Source organism: Cordyceps javanica, chromosome 1 (genome assembly GCF_051103115.1).
Source record: "Cordyceps javanica chromosome 1, complete sequence".
In the NCBI taxonomy this organism is placed as follows: Eukaryota; Fungi; Ascomycota; class Sordariomycetes; order Hypocreales; family Cordycipitaceae; genus Cordyceps; species Cordyceps javanica.
The window spans coordinates 7,861,353-7,884,831 of NC_139295.1; the positions used below are offsets into that span (position 1 = coordinate 7,861,353).

Sequence of the window (23,479 nt, forward strand, 5' to 3'; positions counted from 1 at the left end):
CCTCCCGTAACGAAAGAAGGAACCGAGAACCATGAATGGCCAGCGCGGGGGGGTTAAATGATTTCGTCCGTCCTCTACAAAAGGATCACGAGCTCCTGGCTCCGGATGAGTCCGTTGCCTCAGCCTCTACTCTCGGGTACGGGTCTCGCAGAGAAGGGCCGAGGCGGGGTGACGGGGCATCATCCCAGCTCGCACCGGTCGTCGGCGGGCACAACTCAGGCCACCGGTGCGACGACGGCTTGCCAACCGTGATGATGCGGACGAGCCCCTATGCGAAGCGGGTCCACATACTTTTTTCTCTTCGCTTTTCTGCCCAGCCACCAGTCGCGGCGGCCCTACTACGTGTTAGTGTGCACTCGTTTGCGCCCGCTGGTCACTCATCTCGGAGGCGTCTAGCGCCCAACCGTGGCGGTGCAGCCGTGTGGCTCTGAGAGGAAATGTCGGGAGAGCCACCCCAGCAAGCTTGCAGCGGACGATGCATGTGCTACATAGTCAGGGCTTGCGCTTCATGCAAAACGCAGATTTTTGTCGCTGTGCGCATAGAGTAGGCCGAATTTGAGGCCTTTCTTCATTCGGATAGATGTTGTGCTAGGATTCTGCCGTGATTCGAGACACGCTAGGCCACGTCGGTCGGCGTCTGGTATGCGTGCCGGCGACGGCTCGTCGGATGGTTCGACGATGTTCTCCCATCCAGCTTTTGCAATCCATCGAAGCAATCTCCGGTGCATCTGACAGCCCGTTTCTTCAAGTTGCATCTGGATCATCAATCAACCATGACTGGATCGTCGTCCAGATGGCGGGGGCTCGCCCGGTTCAGTCGTGTTCCTCAAGCCGTGGCATGATCAGCGGTGTGTCCGCGTCGTAGTCTCTGGACACCTACGAGCCCATTGATGTCTGGGAAAACCAGGCCTCGCGGACAATGCTTCGCAACGTGCCATACACCGTGCGTTGGGTCCTCGTGAATGACCGTCGCGCGAATGCTACTCTTCAGCCCTAAACGTTGAGCCTTGCCCCGTAGACTAGGGCCGCACGGACGCGAATGCCCGACGACGACTTGGCTGCGCGTATCTTCCGATCTCTGCCACGTCTCCATGGCTGCTAGACGATCATCCTGTCTGATGTGCGGATGGTTGACAAGGCGACGTGCGATGGAAATTGTTTCTCGACCGAAGTTGCTTCACCGAGAAGCGAGATGCCAGGATCTTCGAGCAGCGCTCTGGCGAAGGCAATGCGCTGTTTTTGTCCGCGAGAGTGTTGAGTACCGCGGCTACCAACCTGCGTCTGCTTCCCTTCCGGAAAGCTCTCATCAAAAGTACAGTTCACTTTATTGGCGGCAGTATGGGTATCTTCGATTGAGGTGCCTGCTCTGCCGTATGCGATGCCCTCAGCGATGGGAGTTGAGAATAAAACTGGTTCCTGCGACACCATGCCGATTCTCCGTCGCGAAGCATTATACTGCAAGTTTTTCATGTCGACGCCGTCAACGAGCATCGCGCCGGAAGAAGGTCAAGAGAATCCCAGAAGCACCGACGCAACGATCGACTCGCCACTGCCCGAGGGCCCGACAGCACAGCAATTCCTGTCCATTCTTGATGGTGCTTTGAGCCGTGGTGGAGCCCGCCGAGCGACCGGGTATTCGTCAGCGGTGCTCAAACACTTGGTCATGAAGGGCAGATCATACAGCTTCATGTTTCCTTGACAGAGTCTCCTCAGCCGTTTCCGCTGAGCTCAGGAATTTCGGTCCAGACAGCTCCCCCGCAGGTCAGTTTGACGAGGTGGCAAGGCCGCCAGCTTTCGCTGCATCACAAACCAGGCTACCGAACGGATAGACAAGGTCCGGGACAGAAAGGGATGCTGCACGCTGTTAGCATGGCGCCAATTTCGACCAATGAGAAGCGCGCTGACCGTAGAGGCTGGCAGGTAGCCGGCCTCGAGTATGGTGACAAAGTCGCACGCTTCCGCGGACCAGTTCCGGCACCCACCGCGTAGCTCTCCGAACATGTTTCGTAAAAAGTCCGCAAGGTATGAGGTGCCTGCGAGCCTGAAGACAGGCGATATATTTGGCTCGTAGCTCCAGTCAAGGACTAGTACGGTGTTAGCAGGACGTACACTTGCCGCCTGTAGACCCTGAACGGCGGGGCAGCCGTCACTCCGCGGTGGTCTACGCCTGGACCTGCATCTCTTACCCATTTTGATGTCGCCAGTGACAGTCGTTCGAACCTGCGTGACCTGGAAACCGATGCCGAGTACCAGGAGATATTGCAGCCCAGACAGAACCTGTCGTGGTAAGCGCGAGATGACGCGGACACCCGACGCGGGGGTCTCTTACCTGGGTAAAAATGTACGCAATCTGGTGCTCGCAGAGGGGTGCCAGCTCGAGCACGCTAAGCGCTACGTGTTCCTGTACAAAAAAAGCTCTCTTGTGGTAGTAGTACACGGCGATAGGATGGGCAACGTAGGGATTGGAGATGGCGGACAGAGAATTCAGGTCGAGGAGGCTATCATTTTTCACTTGTTGGATGTCGACGAGTTGTCGCTTCTCATGGTTTCTGTGCATGCCCGTCCATGAGCCGGTCGCGGGTTCTCTCTGCTGGCTGTTTAGAGGAAGGTAGTCGATGGTAGGATGCCGATCAAGGTGCAACGCAATGCGGACAGCGGCTGGCCGGAGCGGCAGCTTCGACGGCTTTCGTTCCATCACGTCTGCAGCAACAGCGGAGCCTGGTCGAGCAACTTATACATGAAGGGGATTGAAGTGCGAATCCTTTTATGGCCAGGCAAAATGCAGAAAGCCACCTCCGTTCTTCGCCACGTATGTCTGCGTGTACATCCAGCCTCTGTCCTTTTAACACCCAGCTGCCAGAAACGGCCGCACCGGACGGCACACCTACCTAGACTGCCATATGTGAAGAGTGAAATCGAAAGGCCACAATGCACTCTTTTCCGCTTCCATCCCTGTTCGCTCGATCGCCTAAGAATGTACACGTAGCCAGGGTCGCGGGGAGCCTATTTTCTACTCCTCCCACAAGGCCCCGAATCTCGATCACCGACGCAGGCACGCTGCTTTCGGCCGGCCCCTATCGTGATTCGTACCATAAGTATCCATCAAACAGTGCTAGCGATCAGACAAAAGTTGCTCCGCAATGATATGCATGTGACTGGCGCTGGTCTAGGTTATACGTAGCCTCGCAGCCACCAGTGCTCGCGAGCTTCAGCCACTCGTATCGGACAAGGATCGTGCAGAAGGCTGCTTATCGTTCCAGGTCACCGTGTTGTCGTATTGACTATTGCTTCGAGTTCTGTGCGTGTCTCTCAATATGAAATAGCCAAGCCGATAGCCTGCTGTTGTCGAGGCCGGTCTCGACATGGCGGTGCTGCTTATAGTTCGTTCCGTGTACGATCGACCCGAGCCTTGGCCAATACAGCGCCTGTCCGCGGCAGTCGGAAGGTCGATTCCGGTCTCAAAGACATGCCGATTTATCTTTGGTGGTGGGCTGGTGCTTCGGTCTCAGATCTCGACCTCTATGCAGCTTCTCCTCCCGCGAGCGGCTGTTATACGAATGCAGGCTCGGCGAACTATTGTGTACGATCTATCAATTGACAGACTCTGTGCTGTACTTGCAACGACTTTAGAGGCGTTAACGTTGCAAACCTTTGGCTTTGTCTTTGTCCAGCCAGAAGGGCAGACCCTGTCAGATACTCGAGGCGTGAAGGGCGACGAGCCGACGGACTGATCCGAAGAAGCATGCGCATGAAACCCGGTCGTAGATACACCGTGCCGCTATAATACCACGCCATCACAAAGACGGATATTGTTCTACGCCGAAGTAATTGACCGCAAGCGATTTCGTGTCCGGACCTGTTTCCGTCTTGGCATTCGTGCTGATCGTGCATTCGAGATAGCAAAATGAGTCCCAGCTTCACAGTCCACACATGACATCGAAATTCAGAAAATTACCAGTCTCTGGAAAGCAAACAGTATCCATTACTCTAGAGCATAAGCTATGGGTCTCAAACGTAGCCTGCCATCTTGTGAAAGTTGACACGCAGGACGAAGCTCGTCCACTGATGAAGACACGGCTCGCCTGGCGCGAGGCTCTGGCTGTAGATCTCCTCGGCCTCCTCATACCTGCCCTGCTCCTCGCACAAGGAGCTCAAAGCGTCGGCGATCGTGCACGACGCGGCGTGCCGCGGCCCTGCGACCGACCGCGCGCCGTCCCACGCCTGCCGGTACATCGCTTCCGCCTCCGCCAGCCGGCGCTGCCCGCGGAGGAGATTGCCGAGGCCGAAGTAGGCAGCGAACGACATGGCCGAATACTCCTCTTCGCATGCAGCGAATTCTCTCGCGGCGTCCGCGAAGCTCGTCTCTGCTTCCGCGATCCGGCCTTGGCGCGCGTACACCGTGCTCAAGCAAGTGAGTGCGCCCGGCGCGTAGCCGGCGTGGGCCTTTCGGAACCCGCGCCAGGCGTCTCCGACGAGCGCCTCGGCGTCCTCTAGTCTCCCCGCGTCCCGGTGCAAAATGCCCAGATCGAGTTTGAGGAAGAGGCCATCGATGGAATCTTGCTTCGCGGTCTTTTCCAGCCCCTGCAGGGCGAGCGTGTACGCCTTCTCCGCCGCCCGCAGGGCACGACGAGCAGAGCAGAGAGCCGCGAGCTGCGTGAAGGCCCTGATCGTTACCCTGTGCGGGGTGCCTATCGTCTTCTTGAAGCCGTAGGCGGCCGCGTTGTACATGCGCAGCGCGTGGGAGAGCTTTCCCCGGTCCTGGTACACGCCGGCGAGGTTGAACGCGGCGGTCAGCGTCCTCGTGTCCCTCTCCCCGCTCAGTCCTTGGAAGCCGATCAGGGCGCGAACGAGGATGGCCTCCGCCTCCCTCAGCTTCCGCAACTTCGCGTAGACCGTGCCGAGCGCATTGAAGATGCAGAGCACCGCCACAGAGTCCGGGTCGCGGTCCTGGTCCACCTCGTGGACGAGGGTCTCGTACAGCGCCTCGGCCTCCTCGTAGCGCTGCTCGTCACACAGCAGCTGCCCGTAGTCGTGCATCGCCGTGACCGTCTTCCAGTGCCTGTGTCCGAATATGCGGCGAAGCTTGCCGATGAAGGTGCAGTGGAGCTCGTCGGTGGCTGCGTCGTCGCGCTGCTCCCGACAGACGGCCAGTTGGTCATGCACGAACCTCCGGAAGAGCTTGTAGTCTGTCCGGTCCGCTTCGTCAAACTCTTCGATGGCCTCGACGCGTACAGCGCTCGCCTGCGCTGCTTGCCGGTTGCTCTCCAGCAGGGAGATGTACTTGGAGTAGAGTGTATAGCGCGAGGCGCATCGCGCGCTGTCGATGCGCTCACCGGCAGGACGGGGCGGCATTCTCGACACGACACCTGCACGATCAATGTTGCGGACCTCAAACCAGGAGACTGAGCCGTCACTTTATTTTCAAGTCATATCATGCTTGGCGGAGAAGCCGTTTTCTGGCGGCAGGGTCCGCTGAAGACCAAGCGCGGCCACTTCCTACCACGCGAAGACGTTCGACGGACCCTTCCGGCCATTCCTCTAAACAACTACAGCCTCTGTGAGCACTGAGCATGCAACTCTAGCTGGGATGATCTACAGCATCTACTCGCTCTCCGTGGCAATGCCCTCCGCTACCGCTGTCGTTCTGCATGACAAGTTCCCCCGCTGCCGCTGGTCCGCCACAGAGGCGGCCCCGCGCGGCTGCGGCTCCCGGCGATTCCAGGCCGTTTCCGGATGCCACCTCGACGTACTCTCGGAACAGGAACGTAGGCCTTGCCGGGACCAGCGCTAGGGCAATGTCGACCCTGCACACGGGGCACTTCACCGCCGACCCGGGACTGTTCGCTTCCCACCCTCCCCAGCAACTCCTGCAAAAGACGTGGCCTGCGCTCGTCAGCGGCCTGGGGGCAAGCGATCCGCGGAGGACGGCTTACCGCACGGCGTGTACAGAAGATCGTCTGCATTGTCGCAGACGGGGCATTTTTCCCAGTCGTACTGCTTCACGAATGTGTTCTGGCTAGGTCAGGCTTGGGGGCTTCGCTCGTCGGCGTGGGACTGGCGCACCGGTCTGTCGAGAAAATTCTGGATGTCCGCGCAGTCGATGTCATCGGCCTCGCCTGCCAAGGCGCAGACGAGGCATACGCGCCAGCTGTGCCCTCGAAGCAGCGACACTACGTCGGCGCACTCGCCGCAAAGGAGCTTCTTCTATTAGCAACGACGGCCAACCCGGTCCCCCGTACTTACGTATCCGTGGATGCGGTGCTTCGGCCCGTCCCCGAGCGCCGCTCTGCAGTTGAAGCAGAGCTGCTCGGCCTCTGTCAAGTCTACAACTATCCTGTGTCCCATCTGCGACTGTGCGATGCCCAGGTTTCACAACAAATTGGCGGGAGGCTTATCGCGGAGGTATCGGAGGGACGGTTGGCTAAAATGCTTTCCCGGTCGCGACCCTCTGAAACGGAGAGCCGAATCCGGCACCGCCATCTACAAAGCGTATGCTTGCCGTCCCGCGTTGCCATGCTCCACATCAGTCGAAGAGATTCTCTCCTGCGGCAGCGTTCCATATCGTGCGGCGGTAAGCCGTAACCGGACCTTGATCTGCGTCGCCTGCAGCACTTGATCAGGGCACAGTCCGACAAGCACAGTCCGACAAGCACAGTCCGACCGGAAAGGTGCGAGAGAAAGATCGCCAGCCGAAAACACCGACAGAGCATGCATTTCCCGTCGTCGCGCAGCACACCATCACGTCACCCAGGACTGCCCGTCTTCGTGTAAGCGACGCAGCTCATGAGATGCCAGCCACGAGGTCACAGGTATCGGTCTCGTCCATTCTCTTGCGCTGCGAGTCTGGCTACATACGTACGTCGCTAACCCTCCGCCTGCTTCTTTCCCCGCAGAGGCGCCCAGGCCATCGTCGCCCCGACAGGTTTGACGGAGAGTCGCTGTCGCCGTTCGACCGAAGGGACGTCCGGGCTGCCGCCTTGAGACGGGTCACCTGGCTCGCTTCGGCGGACGGTCTGCAGCATACTCTTGCCGAGCCGGCCACCCACGCCCAAAGGCTCGTAGTGTTGTGCGTGGGACTACACGCTTCCGTGTGGAGTCGGGTTTCGAATGCTGCGTGAGCAGTCGAGGGGCGGCAATCGGCTCGCCGTGCGGTGTACTTATAGCAGGGCTGCCGCCTTGGTATCGACATGATCCGATCACCGCACTACCAACATGAAGACCTACGTGAAGAAAAACTACGGACTCCTCGCAAAGCAGTTGTGCTGCGTCGTCGTCGTCGTCGTGACCTGCGCCATGCTACTCAGCGAGACTTGCCGTAGGGAAGGCTACTTCCACTGGACGGTGCGATCATCACGCGGCCGAGACTTTGACTTTGCTGACCGATGCGTAGCAGAACAGCTCCGGCTCTAGACGGGGCCTGGGGGACCTTCTCGGGTCGGCCGGGTCGGAGGTGGGTAAGTCGCTGTTCACGTCGGCGAAGATGGGCACGTCTCACGTGTGCGGTACCTTTGCCGGCCGCGCGGAGATGTGTGTCGCGTTTACCGTGCTACTTTATATCGCCGTCGCCATCGTGGTTTTCCTGCTGCTGTCGCTCGCCCTGTTCATTGCCGCGGCCGTCATGGCGAGCCCGCCGCGCCTTGCCGGCAGGGCCGCTGTTTTATGCCAGCGGATCGGCCTCGCGTTTGTCCTCGTGGGCTTCGCGTTCACGCTCGGCACGCACGAGATCGGGCGACAGCTGCAGCGGACTCTTGGTGGCCGGCTGGACACTGGGTTTGCGGTGACTGGGAGCTGCGTCGCTGCGGGGTTCGCCATCGTCTCTCTGGCCGTGGATGTGTGCGATTCGTACCGCGGCCGCCGACGAGCCGCGCCGCAAGACAAAGACGAAGGTGCTGATGAAGTCGAGACCCGTGTAGCCAGTAGACCGGGAGGTAACACTTCTAGCATCCAAGACCGGCGCTTCGACCCGTCACGGTACTCACGCTAGCCTCAGTCCATGCTAGGCTACTTGACCACTGCCCTGTCAACTACATGATTGGTTGGGAGGGGTGGGCCTACTGCTGCTACCTTGCCAGGCTGCGCGTCGCGCCCTTCCGCGTAAACAGATCTTGAGCCTTGTGTGTGTGTGTGTGTGTGTGTGTGTGTAATTTACGTCTGTACTGCGTAACAGATCTTGACCCGACCGGGCTGACGCACGATGTAGGGTAGCAGCATACTATTTTTAGTGAACCAAAAAAAAAAGGGACATTGGTTTCGCTTTTCTCTGTATTCAATTGATTATAGATTAAAGTAGGGCCAACGCCATTCTTGAATAGGCGTAGACCATCAAACAGCACCAACATGCCCGAATGCCAAGCGTGGACACGAATTCTGCAGCGGACACGCCGCCCTAGCGCCCGCCTATACTATGAACTCCTGTTTGCCGGCTTCATCCGACTCGATAGACGCTTCAGAAGCGAGTAGTGTCAGGAGGAACCCGACGCAGCTCAGGCCGGTCAGGACGAAAAACACAGCACGGAACGACTGCTCGTACGCGGCCAGGATATCGACCAGCTCGGCCGGCGAGAGGTCCAATCCAGTCAGTCGCGGTATCGCGCCCAAGGCCTGGTTCTCCTGCAACAGAAGGCGAAGCGCGGGCGGCAGGGCGCCGAGGATAGCGACCGAGGTGCTGAACTGGTTGCCGAACGCGGCGGCGGAAACAGCGAGCCCCACGGACGCGCCGAACAGCCGGAAAGAAACCAGGATGCCCACTGCGTGGCCGTGAGCGTCGGGCTCCGTGTTGGCCTGCGTCATGATCGGCAGCGCGGTGAACAAGGAGCCAAGCCCGACCGCCACCATGGCCTCGAAGCCGACTGTCTGGGCGAGGCTCGTGTGCGCCCCCCACAGCGTGCAGAGACCGAGGCCGAGGCTCGGAATCAGCCACGACAGCCTGACCGCCCAGACGTAGCGGCGCGTCCGCTCGATCACGACGGCCGCGACGCCCGTGGATGCCATCAGAAGCGCGTAGAAAGGAAGGAGGGACACGGACGACCGAAGAGGCGTCTCCAGCCTGACGGACTGGAAAAACAGAGGCAGGTGGAAGATGAGCGTGTAGGAAACCATGCCGTGCACGAAGCTGAGAGCCAGCGCCCCGGCGGCCGTGCGGGCGCGGAAGAGGCGGTAGGGGAGGATGGGATGGGCGGCCCTCGACTCGTGCCACGCGAACGCGCCCAGAACAGCGACGCCGACGACGAGCGGGAGCAGCGTCCTCCACGAATCGCCCGGGTACATGGCGCCCGCCCAGCTCAGGGGCAGCATCAAGGAGACGGCGCCGACGACGAGCAGAGCGAGGCCGCACCAGTCGAAACCTGCGAGCCGCGGCACGAGATCGCCCTCGAGCGGCTTCAACGTGAGGCAGAAGACTGACAGCGGAAGGCAGAGAGCGACGAGGGGCAGATTCAGCCAGCCGATCCACCGCCAGGACGCAAACTCGCCGAGCAGGGCGCCCACGACGGGGCCGAGGACGCTCCCCAACGCGAACGGGATGGAGACGAGGCCGATGTAGAAGGCCCGTTCTCGCAGGGTGGTGATGTCGGCCACGAGGATCTCGTTTAGGACGTCGATGCCTCCGCACCCGGACCCCTGCAGCGCGCGGGCGAGGATCACGACCGGGAGAGACTGCGCGGTCGCGAAGACGACAGACCCGGCCGTGAAGAGGAAGAAGGCAACGTAGAGCGGTATCTTGCGGCCGATCACCTCCGAGAGACCCGTGTACACGGGCAGCGCAACGGTGACGACCAGCAGAAACGAGGCGTTCGCCCAGAAAGCCTCCAGGTACGTCCCGTCAAGCTCTTCTGCTATGATCTGGGAGCTGCGTCAGCCGAGGCAGCGGGCTGCTTGCGCCGCGGTCGGCGGGGCTGGTCACTCACCGGTATGACAACCGCCAGCGCCGTGGCGTCGATGGAGACGATCAAGACCATCAGCAGTATGGAAAAGAAAGCAAGATGGAACTTGAGCGGTTTTCGGAGCTTCTCCCGAGCGTCCAAGCCCGTTTTCGGGTCGTGACCAGCCGGTGTGGAGGGGGTCTCCGGCGCAGCATGGTTCGGCGGCGCCGTGCTGGTCGTCTTGGCCGCGTTGGCCATATCCACCGTACTGGCCATGCTGAGAGTGTTGAGACGCTGCGTGACCGTGGCGCGGAAGGTTGGCGCGACAGCACACGCGGGTCGTATAGTGCAACCACACCTTATGCCGGTGGTCGTTTCTGATTGCTCCGTGCGTGAACCCGTCGCGTATTATACGGCCGTTTTTTTGTCTGCTGCCCATGGAGCCAATGGCGGGAGCCGTTTCGGGCCTTTCAAGATCGCCGCGTGCTCGACGGCCATGCCGCTGCCGCCATCCGTGGCCAGATTTGGCTACTCACCCATGACAAACACATCGCCCCCGGTGGGGGGGGGGGGGGCGGTGGCGGAACGAACAGGATAGAGTCCCTACACGCGGGAAGCGGAAATCCCATGATATTATGCTTGCGCCTCCCGCTCCGGGCAACACAGCTATCATACCTGTCAGAGGGATTCGACCGGATCAATCACATCCCGCCACCACAGGGAACCGCCCGACTCATCTTGAAACCATTCTCTCCAGCAGCGATGTGTGGTTTCGTGGCAGTGTACACTCCCACCGGGGCGGCCGACCCGTCTTGGAGCCGACCCGCGTCTCCTACGTACGGTGAGAACGACACGAAGGCCGATAGTTTTCGTCTCGAACGCTTCGAACTACAACAGCAGCTAGCAAAGGCTCTTGAACTGATCCAGCATCGGGGCCCGGATGGCCGGGACGTGTGGGTCAACGCGGATGCCACGGTTGGCCTTGGACACTGCCGACTTGCCATCAACGACACCTCGTCGTCCGGATCTCAGCCGCTGCACGACGCAGAGGAAAAGATCCACGCGGTGGTGATCGGAGAGATCTACGAGTACGACGAGCTTCGCCGGCACTGCGAGGACGCCGGGTACGAGTTTGGCGGCCGCAGCGACAGTGAGCTTGTCCTGGCCCTCTACGTCGTCCACGGCGCGCCGGGGCTCTTCCGACATCTGCGCGGGGAGTTCTCCTTCGTGATCGTCGATGCCAGGGGCGATACGGAGAGGATAATTGCCGCGAGGGACAGGTTCGGCATCAAGCCGCTCTTCTGGACCACGCAGCAAGGGCGGATCCTGTTCGCGGCCGAAGCGAAGGCGTTCCTCGCCTTGGGCTGGGTCCCGGAGTGGGACGTCGACAGCATAGCCACGTCTGGGTGGCTGGCAGACGACAGGACCATGTTTCAGGGCGTGCAGAAGCTTGCGCCAGGCCACTGGATGGAGATCGGGCCGGGATCCGCGAGGGCGGACCTGCGCACCAAGCCGTACTGGGACCAGCAGTATGCCGCCAACTCGGCAACGGACCGCGAGGGGAAGGGCAACGAGGTGCCTGTCGCTAGGATGATCGAGGATGTCCGTGAAAAGCTGGTCGACGCCGTGCGAATCCGCCTGCGGGCAGACGTCCCCATGGGTCTCTACCTCTCCGGAGGCATCGACTCCTCTGCCGTCGCCGGCATAGTGGCGCATCTCGTGAGTCGCGAGAACGTGAAACTTGGCGGCGGCGGCGCGGAGGTTGTCGGCCGGCCGCCCAGGATCAAGTGCTTCACTGTCGGCTATACCGATGCCACGTATGATGAATCAGATGAGCGGCGGCCGTCGCGCCCTGCCCAAATGTACACGTGCTAACCTACGGGCCCCCCCCCCCCCCCCTCCGCCAGACGTCGCGGCGAGCACGGTGGACTGGCTCAGCGAGAGGTTCGGACTGCAGGTCGAGTGCCACAGGCTGGAGATGGACGAGCAGAGGCTTGCCGACAACTTCGAGGACTCGGTATACCACACCGAGCACCACATTTTCGACCTGAACACTACGGCCAAATCCGTGCTGTCGAGCCTGCCACGCAAGCACGGGATCAAGTCCGTGCTGTCCGGGGAAGGATCCGACGAGCACTTTGCGGGGTACTCGTACTTTACCGCCGATTTCCTGCAAGAGGCGGACCGCAGCGTGGCCGATCTCGCCCTGGCCGATCCCGCCCTGGCCGATTCCGTCCTGGCCGACGAGGACCGGCTGGCGCTGCAGTCACGCGTGATCTCTGAAATGACGGACATGGTCAGGCCCCACGGCCTGGCGATGGGCGCGCAGCCGGAATCGGAACTGAAGAAGGGCATGACTCTTCCCGCGGTGCTCTCCCTGTTCCCGCACGGCCGAATCTTTGCCGACTGGGTGCTCGCCGACCGGGAATCCGTGCCGGGCTCGAGGCTCCGGTCCTTCTTTGCCGGCAAGGACGCGATGGAGAGCTGGCACCCGCTGCACAAGTCGCTGTACATGTGGGCGAAGACGCTGCTGCCCAACACCATCCTGACCGGGCTCGGGGACCGGTCTGAGATGAGGAACAGCGTCGAGGGGCGGCCGCCCTTTCTCGACCACCGACTCGCGGAGCACGTCAACGCGCTGCCGCCCGGCGTGAAGATGCGATACTCGCCAGACGAGAGCCGGGGCCGCTCGCGGGGCAGCGCAGATGATTACTGGTGGAGGAGCTCGGGCTCTGGTCTTCGATCGGTCACCGAAAAATGGATTCTGCGGGAGGCGGTGCGACCGTTCGTGTCGGAGGACATGTACAGACGCAGAAAGGTCATGTTTCTCGCGCCGATCCGATGGGCCAAGGGTGGTCCGCTTCATCTCATGTTCCGGCGGATTCTGACCGAAGAGTCCACCCGAGAGCTCGGGTTCGTCCGTTGGCCGTTCGTGCGGGACGCTCTGGAGCGCGGCTTCGGCGAGGCGGCGGATGGTGCCTGCTTCAGGGCCGTCATCTACGCTGCTAGCTGGGTGACCATCTCTTCTCGGTTCAAGAAAGCGCTGCAGCAATCGCGGGCCGCGGAAGCCCGACTCGACGTCTCGCATAGCTGAATGTGCACTGTGGTGGGGGGAAGGGCAGAGGGGAGCCAGAGGCTCGACGTAGTTAAACTGTAGGTTGAATGCTAAGTTTTCATCTATCTACTCACTTCCTTCACTGCCCGTGATTAGATGACTCTCCCTCAAGCGACCCGTGACAACCTCGCGAGCGGCGGCACGAGACGGCCTTGGCCTAGCGTCAAACTACGGTGGCCAGAACTCGAAACGCGGACGATGAAGTCACTGCTCCCGGATCTTCACCGGACAGCGGCTCCCCTCAGGCTACGAACGGTACACGCCGCGCCCTTGTCCGTGACTAACTTGCCGGGTCGGCCGTCGAGACGCGCGAGGCGAGGCGAGAATTCTATCTCGAGATCATCCGTCGTCCTGAAACCGGGCTGCACGGACTTCCAGACCCTTTTCTGCGTGCTGATTTGCTCCCTAGGTGTGCCCTCCCAGTTTTGGAAGAAGACTCGGTCACCGGCTTTCGAGTCCGCGGGAGGATCGACCATCTCCACGACGCACCGGCGGTGCGCCTCATCCTCCGTCTCGGAGACGGCAGCGAAGAACATGGCGGTGGACACGATTCCGCACATGCCCACATGCTTGACGTTCCGCACGACGACGACCTTGCGACCCTGCAGCTCCTCCAGGGGCACCAACCCGTTCAGCCCAGAGCACACGGTTCGGCACGTCTGCCCTCTGTACTGGAAGGTTCCCCTGTCACCCGGACTGTCACCAGCGGCCACCGCCGAGACGTAGAGCTTGCGGGCGCTCGGATGCTTCGTGATGCTGAGAACACGTCCGACGCGCAAGTCCAAGTAGGCTGGCGTGCGCGAGGTCCCCGTCTCTGCTTTCCTGTCGCCTGGGGGTGCCGGGTCGTGGGTGCGTCGTTCGCCCGAGGGCGCCTGCCGAGCCGATGGAGGCATTGGCTTGGCCGATTGATTGCTGGCCTCGGATGGGGACGGGCTGTTGGTGTTGAGCTCGAATGACAATCGGCCTACGCCTGCACCCGAAACCAGAAATTTATAATCTGTGAGGATGGGCTGTCGGTGCTGAACTCGAATGAAGATCGGCCCGCGCCTGCATCCGAAACTAGAAAGTCCTAATCTGGGGGCTTTGTCAATGGCATCTCTTCTAGGGAAAAATTGCGACCACGGCTTCTTGCCATCGTGGCTCCTTTCCGCTGAAATGCAACCGGAGCGGGCCTTTCTCTTGTCTCCGAGAGCCAGTCTTGACCTCAGGACGGTCCAGCAGGCGTGATACGGTTGTGGCTCCCGCACATAGCGTTCCATGTTTCGTTCGGTGGCTAGGTACGTATACTGTTCATCGGATATCACTACGCTGCACGTCAGGATCGTCCTGCCACGATGACCGTTGCTCGTGGAATTCCACAAAGAACCGCCGCGGGAGCTGCAGCACGGCCTCGTCAGCCGACGCCCTTCCAACTCGTATGTGGAGCGCAAGCTATATGCGGAAGGTAGATGCTCCTAACTCGGATGCATTGCTTTCACGGTGAGCGAGGCCTTGAGTGGTGGCTTCGGCGCCAACTACGGCGTAGAGCGTCAGCTACGGAGCACCTCACAGAACGTGAAATCCGGTCGCCCGCAGCCGGCTGCTGCTCAAAAACCTCCATCGTCGTCGACCAGTGGGCACGGGAGGCGCCACCAGTAGAAGCGCCCGGTGTAACCCAACGCCTGGGCGCTACAACCAATGCACGGTAGCCTGCTCATAGTGTGTTGGGCTGTCTTCAGCGTGTCGAACTGACAGCCATGGCGGTCATTCAGTTGGCAGACGGGCGCGGTATCTTTCTCGAGGCCTTACGCTCGGCCTTTCGTCCGCTGTGCACCGCTTCCACGCTCTTGGCCGCGGGCAATGCCGGCGGGCACAGCTGCTGGGCCGGAGTTGGCGAACTACCCCTGCGCCCTGAGAGCGCTCTCATGTCAATCAGGCTGCAGGGGCTCGCTGAGGAAAGGCGCAGCGGTCGGTCCGTGCGCGTCAACTTCAGCAGCGGCGTGCATCGGCCCGGAGGTTCCGTCAACGGACGCACCAGCGTTCGCTTGCCGTGGACAGCTACGTATCACGCCACTTGCATCACCCTGTCCAAACGTGGAGAGTGTTTTTCATGGCAGACCACAACCAACATATGCAGCTGTCTGGACCACGCCATCTCCTTCGCTGGTGACGTCTTGCGCGAGCCGCCATCGCTGTATCGTAACAAATCGTCGAGGTTTGGCGTCCACATTTCATGTCGTCCCTGTCTGCTACGCCCATCCACAGTGCGCTCTTGTCGCCGAACGGCCTATCAAGCACATCGGCAAAATCTAAGCTATGTGGTAGAAGTAGCTTCGCAGAGCTAAGTTCTGTCAGGCATTGTATTCTTCTCATATGGGATGCTTTTGCAGCAGCCAAGGGAAGCGAAGAGCGCTGTGCTGGCAGAACACTGGCTACAGCGCTGGCCAGAGCGTAGGACAAAGCACATCTTGCTGCAGATGAAGGAAATCCTGGAGTGCCGTTTGTTGATCGAGAACGTCGCGTAAGACCGGGGTGCGCGCCACTCACACCACCTATCTCCCCACCACCCTCACAGCGTCATACGCCGGGCCTGGGCAAATCTGGAACTCAGCCCCGGCGTGCTATTGAGAGTTATTCTCTTGCAACTTCATTTTCGATCGTCTCCGCATACGGCGTAGAAGATGACGGTTACAAGTTGAGGGATTTTTCGTGCAGTCTGGCGGGCGTGCTGTGGCTGAGCAGCCAAGAGCCTGGGTAGCTGGCGGGTTTGGCTAGAACACTGCTAACTCGCGATCGAGATCCTTCATAACAGGGTCCGATGCAAGTGAAGTGCATTGTGAAGTCCAATGCCTGGCGGCGCAACAATAGGACGGCTGCTTTAGCCTGCTGGATCGCCGCGAAACCTTGGTTGTGAGGCTTTGCGCTATGCTCTTCACCACCTTGCGCTTCTACACAGCATGGCCAGCCGTTGCTTGACGACAGGCGCAGTGCATACCGGATTGAGGGGGCTCGCGGAAGGGGACCGCTCATGCAACGCCCAGTCCGCGCGGCTTGGGCTTTGCAACGTCGCATCACGAGCTGGCCGTTGGACGAGGCCATGGAGCATGGAGTATGGAACGATTGACGGAGCTTCTTATTCGGCGACAAACAGCAAGACTTGTGCCTGGCCAGACCTCGTCTCCCCACTTGCGAGAGCCGACACTACTGCATCCACGCCCATCCCGTACTTAATCCGCCGAGTCACCGGCCGCACTATGCTGCTCGTGTTTCTCTTGCCGCGCCCTGGAGCCCCCCATACGCTTAGCTCATGAACCTCAAGCCTGGCTCTTTTGTTTTGTGGTGCTGAAGCGCCACTACTTCTCAGGCCAGGACAGAATTTGGAGACTCTAATTAAGTGGAGCCAGTCCGCCAAGTAAGCTACTCCAGGCAGTAGGTTTATGGGCCGATAGTCCTAGCCCCCAGCGTTGCTACTCGGGGCGGTCGATGCCCCGTGGCACAGAGTTGTCCCCGTCAGATCTGTCGCCGACCGCCACAGCAGTGCGAACGGCCCGCGGGGAAGAGATCGTAGATTTCGCGATCAAGCCGCGGCTCTGCAACGGTCATGCGGCCGCCGCACTTTATACTATGGGCTGGCGGCGTCTGCAATGCAAGAGCAGGGCTGCAGAGGGCTTTAACTTGTCTGCATATTGCACTCGAAGCCATGCAGAGGCCCTGTGCCATAAGAACTGGCGCTCTGCAGCCTGATCACATTTCTACTCTGCTATTTGTTGAACCAGCCACTCGGTAACCAGTAAGACGCTGACGAGGTACAACCTCTCGTCCCTTCCTCTGCACGAGAGTGGGTGAGGCGGATATTACATTTGCGTCCTGATGTGGGTCGAATGGAGAGTCCTTCTTGTTCTCGAGCTCCGCTGCGGACCTGATCGATGTGGGCCTGTGAGGAGACCTGCTCCAATGGTTGCGCTCATCCATGCTGGGGAGACGCTATGTGGACTTTCCGTAACGAGAAGGCGTGGGAAATTTGTTGCTCCAGGCCAGGCGTCCTGCGGGGCGCCACCGTGACTCGCTTCAGCCAAGCACTGGCTTCCTCGATCCCAACACCCTACGTGGAGGACAAGAAGGCAACCTTGCATAATGTGGTGCCCGGTTCTCCTCATGCTGACCGCGTGCGTTCGGCCCCATGCAGCGGAAACCCGACGTTTGGCGTGAGAAGTCTCAGCGACGTCGTTAGAAGCTAGCATCGTTAGCGTGGTGGGGTCGCGGAAGGAGGCGGGGACTGCACCGTTCCTGTCACCAGCAACAACGTCTGCTGTTCGGTCGGCGATCGCATATTTCGCGAAATGGGAGACTTTAGGGTGAAAGCAGACGGATCGTGTAGAGGAGATGTGGTGTAAGAGAGGGTAGGAGGGCCGGTGTAGTGCAGATGGAGCCCGGTTCAGAGGCACAAAGACCGGGCCGAATGTTGTCGCCAAGAGACTTCGAGACCAGGGCCGCATGGCGGGTCAAATCGTGCTGCTGCCTCCGCCCTGGCAACACAGCGAAGAAACACGCACCATAGCCACGCCGTGTTGGGCCGCAGCGCTCCTCTGTTTCCGGATGGCAAGGGCAACCCTCATTGCGCCGTTCGGTGGTAGGAAACCACCCCAGAAGAAGTTGTCCGGCCGGACTGGCGCAGAAATCCACTCACTCCAGGTCGTGCGCGCCGTTGCTCGCGACGATCTAGCGCCAACACCTCATGTTTTGGCTCCCCACCCACGGCGGAGTTTTCATTCCTTGGCGCCCGTAGCTGACGAGCCCGCCGTAGGCTACTCCCTGTAGAGCCAGAAATAGCGGCCATCTGTTCCCCACCCTCTAACTAAAACTCACTAAAAGCACTAGCAACACCCATAACGGTTTGTACGGTACCATCTGGTCGGTAACCAGTAGGCGTTCGCGAGGCGGATGTCTTTGTGTCACCGCGTCTGCACGGGAGTGGGCCCCGCGAAAATTGCTCCCGCTTGCCATCACGGGCAACTAAGATGGGGCGGCGGTGCATGCCGCCACTTTATTTCGCAGGGCAAACCGAGCTGCGGAGCTGATCCATTTTAGCCATGATAGAAGGCGTGCCAGTCATAGTCGGGTGCTGCGTATTTGCGCGGAAGCCGACGCCGAGCACCAGAAGACTCAGCAGCTCTCGCCGAACCTGGCACTGTGAGCGGGGTGCTTCACGAGCGCCATGGCGTGGCCAGGGGGGGGGGGGGGGGGGGTTTACCTGGGAAAACACGGCGGCGATCTCGCGTTCGCACAAGGGGACCAGCTCAAGCACGTCCAGGTCGATATGCTCCTGCACCGAGAAGACGACCTTGACGCGTTGGTACACGGCGAGTAGACGAGCAACGCCGGTGACGATATGGCGGCGAGCAGCCGGAGGTCGTCCGATTTGTCGTTCTTCATTTCCTGAACAGCGACCAGCGACCAGCGACCGAGTGCGGCTCACTCTATGTGCCGCTACCCAGCAGGTGGACATTAGGCTGCCCGTCGGCCTCTCGTGTAGTGGGAGGTAACCGTCGTCAGGATGGCGGGTGCAGGGAAGCACGACGCTGACCGCCGCCGTTCGCAGCGGCGACACGCGCGGCCTTCGTTTTAGCGTGGCGGCCTTGGGTCATACTCGTCAAGGATGGGAACTTGTCTGCGCCGGATACTGTGCGTGCTGCCCGTTTGTATTCATATATTGCCTGCAGTAACTACATTGAAGCGGCCATACGTGCCTGCCGGCCTGGAGCCTCCCAACTGTGACGAAGTGACTTCACGTTGACTGGTTTCCGCTCAATCCGCCGTTCCTTCACTACTTGTTATCACGAGCCGTTGTACATGACGTTGGGCCCAAATCCTTGACCGGAGCCGCCCTGGTCCGATGGCCCTTGCTGCTGGTTCCTGTGCGCGAACGTTGCTGGGCCTGCGCCGACGAAGCCGGGCATCGGACTTATGTTGGGCATGTTGTTGAGCTTGTGCCACTCCACAAACCTGCACATGATTAGCAGTGTTGTAGGCATACTCCTGCTTGCCTTTGACTTACATGTTGACGGCGTCCGAATGCAGGAGTGCAGCAGCTCGCATGCGCGTCTGCTCGTTGTTATTTTCTCCGACCGCGTCAAGCAATTTCCGCAAGAGACCGGACATGTTCCGCATTTCGGTGGTCATGTTCCTGTTTTCGCTAGCCAGGGCCATCACGGCAACCGCCAGACGCGGCTCGTTTTCGTTGTCTGCCAGGCTGGCCTCTGAGCCGGTCTCGTCTTCTTCCGCGTCTGGACTGTCCGCCGCGGGCGGCGGCTCAGAGCCATACATGAAGTGGTCCGACTGCGGGCCACTTCTCGAGGAGCTAGGTGCAGAGACGTTCGTCTCCGGAGGCATCTGCAATTGATGATGCTGCTGACGAGACTGCTGCATGGGATAGCTCAGCTGGTTGGTGCCACCGTGGCCGGGCGCGGCAGGAGACTGTTCAGTTGCACGGCGGCGCTTCAGTTTGGCGGCCCCGCTCGTGCGGTTGATAGTGTCTTTCTTGGCCATGTTGAAGATGCTGGTACTGAGAGAAGGTTTGCCTCGCCGTGAACGAAAGACGGGAAGTGGTATTTATATGAGGGGCCGTTTTCGTCCTTGGTTGTCCCCCCCCTGCGCGCTGCTGTTTTGGCCTACAAAGTGCGTGTGTGTTGGTACCTGATGATTCGCTTGCACAGGGGATGAGGGGCTGCAACGCGGTCTTCTACTTAGTCGTTGCTGCCGTTGGTGGCTCGGGGCTACAGGGCAGGCCAGCATGGGACCGTGTTGCCATAAATAGATGCTATCCAGTCGCAGGACTTCGGCCATCGTTGCCGCGAGTTCGCGGCGTGGTTCACACTTGCAGTATAGCGACGAACTCTCTGCAGGAAGAGGCACGGGGCAGTGAAGGACTAGACTAGCTTACTACTTACACGTGAGAGCGACGAAGATGAGAAGCTGAGTGTTGAAGACCGACAAGTTGATGCTTCTCAACGTTGCCCGTTGTTGCGGTCGGACAGTTCTATATACACACGATCCGCAACAGCGATGGACGCCTCGCAGCGGAAACACGCTCCCACTTCCTCATCTACGACAGGGAGCCCCTGTCAAGCTGCAGCTAGGATGGGACAATGCTGCAGCCGGATGGGACGATGCTGCAGTGGAACGAATTCGACGTCTCCCACGGCGTCTGTCGCAGCGAAAACTGACCTCGGTCGCAAGACATTCTAATGCCACACAAATATGAATACAATACAGCCTAAGCTCTTTGACAGCCCAAGGACAGCAGCAATGTGGCATAGTGTCAGAGACGAGGTGACGACGGCCACCTCGGGCGAGAACCGCCCTGAACGCCCTGAACGCCCTGAACGCCCTGAACGCCCTGAACGCCCCGAACGCCCCGAACGCCTCGAACGCCCCGCAGCGAGTTCAACGACAGTGGAGGCACGTCTGGAGAAGCTAATGCGAGAAAACGGCCACTTGAGGAAACAGGTCAACTTTTTCGAGGGCCTACTGGAGAACACCGCTATGATCCTCCGTATGTCGGACAGCCTCAGCGCGGTTGTGTCTGAGTTCAATGGCCTCCTAGAGCGCTTCAACGAGCAGTGGAAGAAGGACGAGACACCTCAAGGCGGGACTTGACAGCCTTCGACGCGTGCAGCGGCCCCGAGAGCTTAGACGATAGAAGCCGAGGAGAGGTGTGCTTGGCTGCTAGTCCCTTGCAGGGTTGCCGTTGTTGGCGGCCACTGCCAAATGTCAGCAAGTTGGTACCTAACGGGCAGGAGTAGAATTCTTCTTACGAGGCCGCATTGGGTGGCGCATGAAAGCACGGCGTTGCCTTACAGCCGTATTTTTGCCCACGTCCTGACTAGTTCTTAATGAAATCTTTCCTGCCGATCTTCTTTGTGGCTCCCGTAACACCTACCTAATCTGGCTCAGCACCTTGCGGCTGGCATGGTACCACGACGGGCGGAGCGCGTTGCTTGAGGCACATGTGACGGCTACAACCTGCGGCGAGGCGCCAACTCTGGATGGGACAAGGGCCGCTGTCACCTACCTGGGTGGGAACTCACCGCCGTGCAGAGCGTTCTTGGGCGCCGGCGGACTCAGTAGCTAGCTCGTCATTTCAGGGCTGCCCAGCTTCCCCGTCGTTGCGCGAGATTTCCGGGTGGGGAGCGATGCTGTCGCATTTCGAAAGATGAAGAAAAAACAGAACTCTTCACGCGCGGCATCAGCCGCCGTTTTACACTGAACAGATTGCGAGTCACCAGCTCTCGCGAGCGACGCGTCCGACAGTCGCTGCCCGGTGTTGCAAGCGAAGCAAGAAGCCGCTCGCCTTCCACACCAGCCCAGTGTAGTTAGTATAGGCGTAGGCATTTCTTGCTCCTACGATCACCGTGATGGCTTTCTTCCGCCGATACCACGCGGGAAACAGCGCAGAGCAACCGAGCTGCCCACCAATGCACACCCCCCACCCCCCCTTCACGACTGTGAAAAAATTTCGAGAACTACAGAGAAGGGCAAAAAAAAAAGTCACACTTTTTAGTTAACACGAATAATACAGTAGTGGCAGCCATTCTAGCCTGTGACGTAGCGCCACCGGATGCCCACCAGCAACCCGGAGCTCTTCAAGTCCGACTAAACTCAGCCGTTAGTCTGCCATATATGCACCAGATGTTGCTCTGTTACGACGAAATTACCTTCGGCGAAGGAGTAGAAATCTCCTTTCTATCCTAAGCTTTTTCCTGCCCAGAAATACGGCATTCAATCAGTCTCTGCCCATGTACAATAATAGCTCTAGTGTAAGTAGTCTCATTCATGCCCGCGGAAAAAAATGGTGCAGGGCATCAAATAACCCTACTGGCCAGATGGAGATCCACCAAATTTTCAAAAGCAAAGTAGCAAAAGAGTGACGCCTGAAACGACGTTCACAAGCACCGCACGAGAACACTCTGCTACCAGGGAAGAAACAAGAATGGAAGCACGCAAGGGAGAAGGATCGCTCATGGGCTTGAAGCAGGCAAAGACTCATTTTGGGCGTGTCAAGTACCCTAGGCTAGTGAGCGCTATTGGCAAATTGCCACCGAGCGTAATAAACAAAGTGAAGTGTGTCCCTGGCCCACATACCGGTATGTCCATAGATTGCCAGAGAAGCAGTCTTCGCACGCCTCCATGGCCAACGCTGATCCGGGGAGGGGTGTCCTCTGTACCCTGCGGGTAAGATGGGTCCGATATCAGCCAGATCGTGCGTACATGGAAGGGCGACAAGGCGTGGGGGCTGCATAGGGCCCAAGGTGCACTTGTGGCCCTTTTCTGTGGCTGCACCCGAGCGCGTCCGTTGCGCAAGGGCAGCAACAAAGTGCCGACCTGCTGTACTTTGCGATATATGTATCCAAGCGAAGCCGTTTCTGCACACGCTGCTCGACCGTCTTTCTGCGTCGGTGCCATGACTGCCAAAGCCTTCCTCACTGGCCACTCGAAGAAAGAAAAAGAGGCGGCACGAAAACGCGGCCCCAGCCTGAAGGACAAAACAAAGCAGCTGGGGGAGATTGCCAGGATACGCACGCTTACGCTGTACGAAGATCCAACGCATGGGTTTTGGCACATTGCGATGCACTGTCCCACAGGCAAGTCGTTCCCAGACATCAGCTCGCTAGTAAGCACCAAAGAACCCGTGTAGAAGCTGTTACTCACAGAGTCTCTCTAGATGAACGACTATCGGAGAACTGGCCAACAACCGGTAGTGCAAGATGTCAGTGGTCGTCGTCCCGCCCGCGCGCCTGCCACCTCTCGCAAGGTCAGCAAGCCGGGCCAGCGTCGCAGTGCGCGAAAAGCCGCCAGGGCCGTCAGGGATATCTACGACGTACCGGACGACGACGACGGTGAGACGCCCTGCTCCGCATCTATCGCCGACAGATCGCAGAGCAGAGAACCGAGCCTTGACGAGTATACGGTGGAAGAGGCTGCTACAATGGGTGAGGGTATTACAGCGGGAGAGGTCAATACGGTGGGAGGGGCCAACACGGAGGAGAAGGCCAGTACGGCGGAAGGGGTTGATACAGCGGGCGAAACCGATGCAATGGGAGAGGTTGGTGTCAGAGTAAACATGGAGAACACAGCGTCTTGGCCGAACGATGTGGCGGGTGTGGGAGACACGGTGTTCTGGGAAGCTGACGCTGGAACGAACGTGCAAGGATGGGATATCGGAGGCCCGGAGACAGGAGATCCAACTCTGGCGTGGGGTTCAACAGACGAGCTCAACTTGACCAGCTTGCCCGTTCCGCACAACAACACGAAGCAGCAAGAAGCACAGCAAAGCGAAACGTCCAGACAATGGGCGTGGTTTGCCTTGATGCAGGCACTCGTTCAGCAGCGGCAACTCTATTACAGTTTATGGTAGATTGCAATTTTAATAAGCAGGGGAAGGAAAAGAATTGTATTTGCTGTTGTCTCGTGAAGTTCCTCGCCTTTTCGCTTGCTGTAGAGCCCCGCCCCAAGTGGCGCGCAAAAG

General features: G+C 59.6%; 12 protein-coding genes across 12 annotated transcripts; 5 read left to right on the top strand and 7 right to left on the bottom strand.

Annotated features, from left to right (window-relative positions):
- Positions 1-1,098: 1,098 nt before the first annotated feature.
- On the bottom strand, positions 1,099-1,491 carry V2A60_002394 (uncharacterized protein; the record flags this gene model as incomplete). The annotated part of the gene is made up of 1 exon (XM_083253745.1): positions 1,099-1,491. The coding sequence occupies one exon, from the start codon at positions 1,489-1,491 to the stop codon at positions 1,099-1,101; it is 393 nt and encodes a 130-aa protein (XP_083109871.1).
- Positions 1,492-1,728: 237 nt separating this feature from the next.
- V2A60_002395 (uncharacterized protein) lies at positions 1,729-2,695 on the bottom strand (the record flags this gene model as incomplete). Its single annotated transcript, XM_083253746.1, has 4 exons — positions 1,729-1,854; positions 1,906-2,084; positions 2,187-2,277; positions 2,330-2,695. The coding sequence occupies 4 exons, from the start codon at positions 2,693-2,695 to the stop codon at positions 1,729-1,731; spliced, it is 762 nt and encodes a 253-aa protein (XP_083109872.1).
- A 1,313-nt stretch (positions 2,696-4,008) lies between these two features.
- V2A60_002396 (uncharacterized protein) lies at positions 4,009-5,352 on the bottom strand (the record flags this gene model as incomplete). Its single annotated transcript, XM_083253747.1, has 1 exon — positions 4,009-5,352. One exon carries the CDS (start codon positions 5,350-5,352, stop codon positions 4,009-4,011), a length of 1,344 nt encoding a protein of 447 aa, XP_083109873.1.
- A 226-nt stretch (positions 5,353-5,578) lies between these two features.
- Positions 5,579-6,345, bottom strand: V2A60_002397 (uncharacterized protein; the record flags this gene model as incomplete). The annotated part of the gene is made up of 4 exons (XM_083253748.1): positions 5,579-5,883; positions 5,934-6,012; positions 6,064-6,198; positions 6,244-6,345. 4 exons carry the CDS (start codon positions 6,343-6,345, stop codon positions 5,579-5,581), a joined length of 621 nt encoding a protein of 206 aa, XP_083109874.1.
- Positions 6,346-7,212: 867 nt separating this feature from the next.
- Positions 7,213-7,984, top strand: V2A60_002398 (uncharacterized protein; the record flags this gene model as incomplete). Its single annotated transcript, XM_083253749.1, has 2 exons — positions 7,213-7,341; positions 7,391-7,984. The coding sequence occupies 2 exons, from the start codon at positions 7,213-7,215 to the stop codon at positions 7,982-7,984; spliced, it is 723 nt and encodes a 240-aa protein (XP_083109875.1).
- A 413-nt stretch (positions 7,985-8,397) lies between these two features.
- V2A60_002399 (uncharacterized protein) lies at positions 8,398-10,136 on the bottom strand (the record flags this gene model as incomplete). The annotated part of the gene is made up of 2 exons (XM_083253750.1): positions 8,398-9,840; positions 9,906-10,136. The coding sequence occupies 2 exons, from the start codon at positions 10,134-10,136 to the stop codon at positions 8,398-8,400; spliced, it is 1,674 nt and encodes a 557-aa protein (XP_083109876.1).
- Positions 10,137-10,622: 486 nt separating this feature from the next.
- V2A60_002400 (asparagine synthetase B family protein) lies at positions 10,623-12,954 on the top strand (the record flags this gene model as incomplete). Its single annotated transcript, XM_083253751.1, has 2 exons — positions 10,623-11,722; positions 11,799-12,954. The coding sequence occupies 2 exons, from the start codon at positions 10,623-10,625 to the stop codon at positions 12,952-12,954; spliced, it is 2,256 nt and encodes a 751-aa protein (XP_083109877.1).
- A 242-nt stretch (positions 12,955-13,196) lies between these two features.
- V2A60_002401 (uncharacterized protein) lies at positions 13,197-13,868 on the bottom strand (the record flags this gene model as incomplete). Its single annotated transcript, XM_083253752.1, has 1 exon — positions 13,197-13,868. The coding sequence occupies one exon, from the start codon at positions 13,866-13,868 to the stop codon at positions 13,197-13,199; it is 672 nt and encodes a 223-aa protein (XP_083109878.1).
- Positions 13,869-14,711: 843 nt separating this feature from the next.
- Positions 14,712-15,267, top strand: V2A60_002402 (uncharacterized protein; the record flags this gene model as incomplete). Its single annotated transcript, XM_083253753.1, has 2 exons — positions 14,712-14,993; positions 15,220-15,267. The coding sequence occupies 2 exons, from the start codon at positions 14,712-14,714 to the stop codon at positions 15,265-15,267; spliced, it is 330 nt and encodes a 109-aa protein (XP_083109879.1).
- A 2,731-nt stretch (positions 15,268-17,998) lies between these two features.
- On the bottom strand, positions 17,999-19,500 carry V2A60_002403 (uncharacterized protein; the record flags this gene model as incomplete). Its single annotated transcript, XM_083253754.1, has 4 exons — positions 17,999-18,136; positions 18,206-18,569; positions 18,793-18,957; positions 19,010-19,500. The coding sequence occupies 4 exons, from the start codon at positions 19,498-19,500 to the stop codon at positions 17,999-18,001; spliced, it is 1,158 nt and encodes a 385-aa protein (XP_083109880.1).
- A 759-nt stretch (positions 19,501-20,259) lies between these two features.
- Positions 20,260-20,610, top strand: V2A60_002404 (uncharacterized protein; the record flags this gene model as incomplete). The annotated part of the gene is made up of 1 exon (XM_083253755.1): positions 20,260-20,610. The coding sequence occupies one exon, from the start codon at positions 20,260-20,262 to the stop codon at positions 20,608-20,610; it is 351 nt and encodes a 116-aa protein (XP_083109881.1).
- A 1,804-nt stretch (positions 20,611-22,414) lies between these two features.
- V2A60_002405 (uncharacterized protein) lies at positions 22,415-23,368 on the top strand (the record flags this gene model as incomplete). The annotated part of the gene is made up of 2 exons (XM_083253756.1): positions 22,415-22,624; positions 22,676-23,368. The coding sequence occupies 2 exons, from the start codon at positions 22,415-22,417 to the stop codon at positions 23,366-23,368; spliced, it is 903 nt and encodes a 300-aa protein (XP_083109882.1).
- Positions 23,369-23,479: the final 111 nt, after the last annotated feature.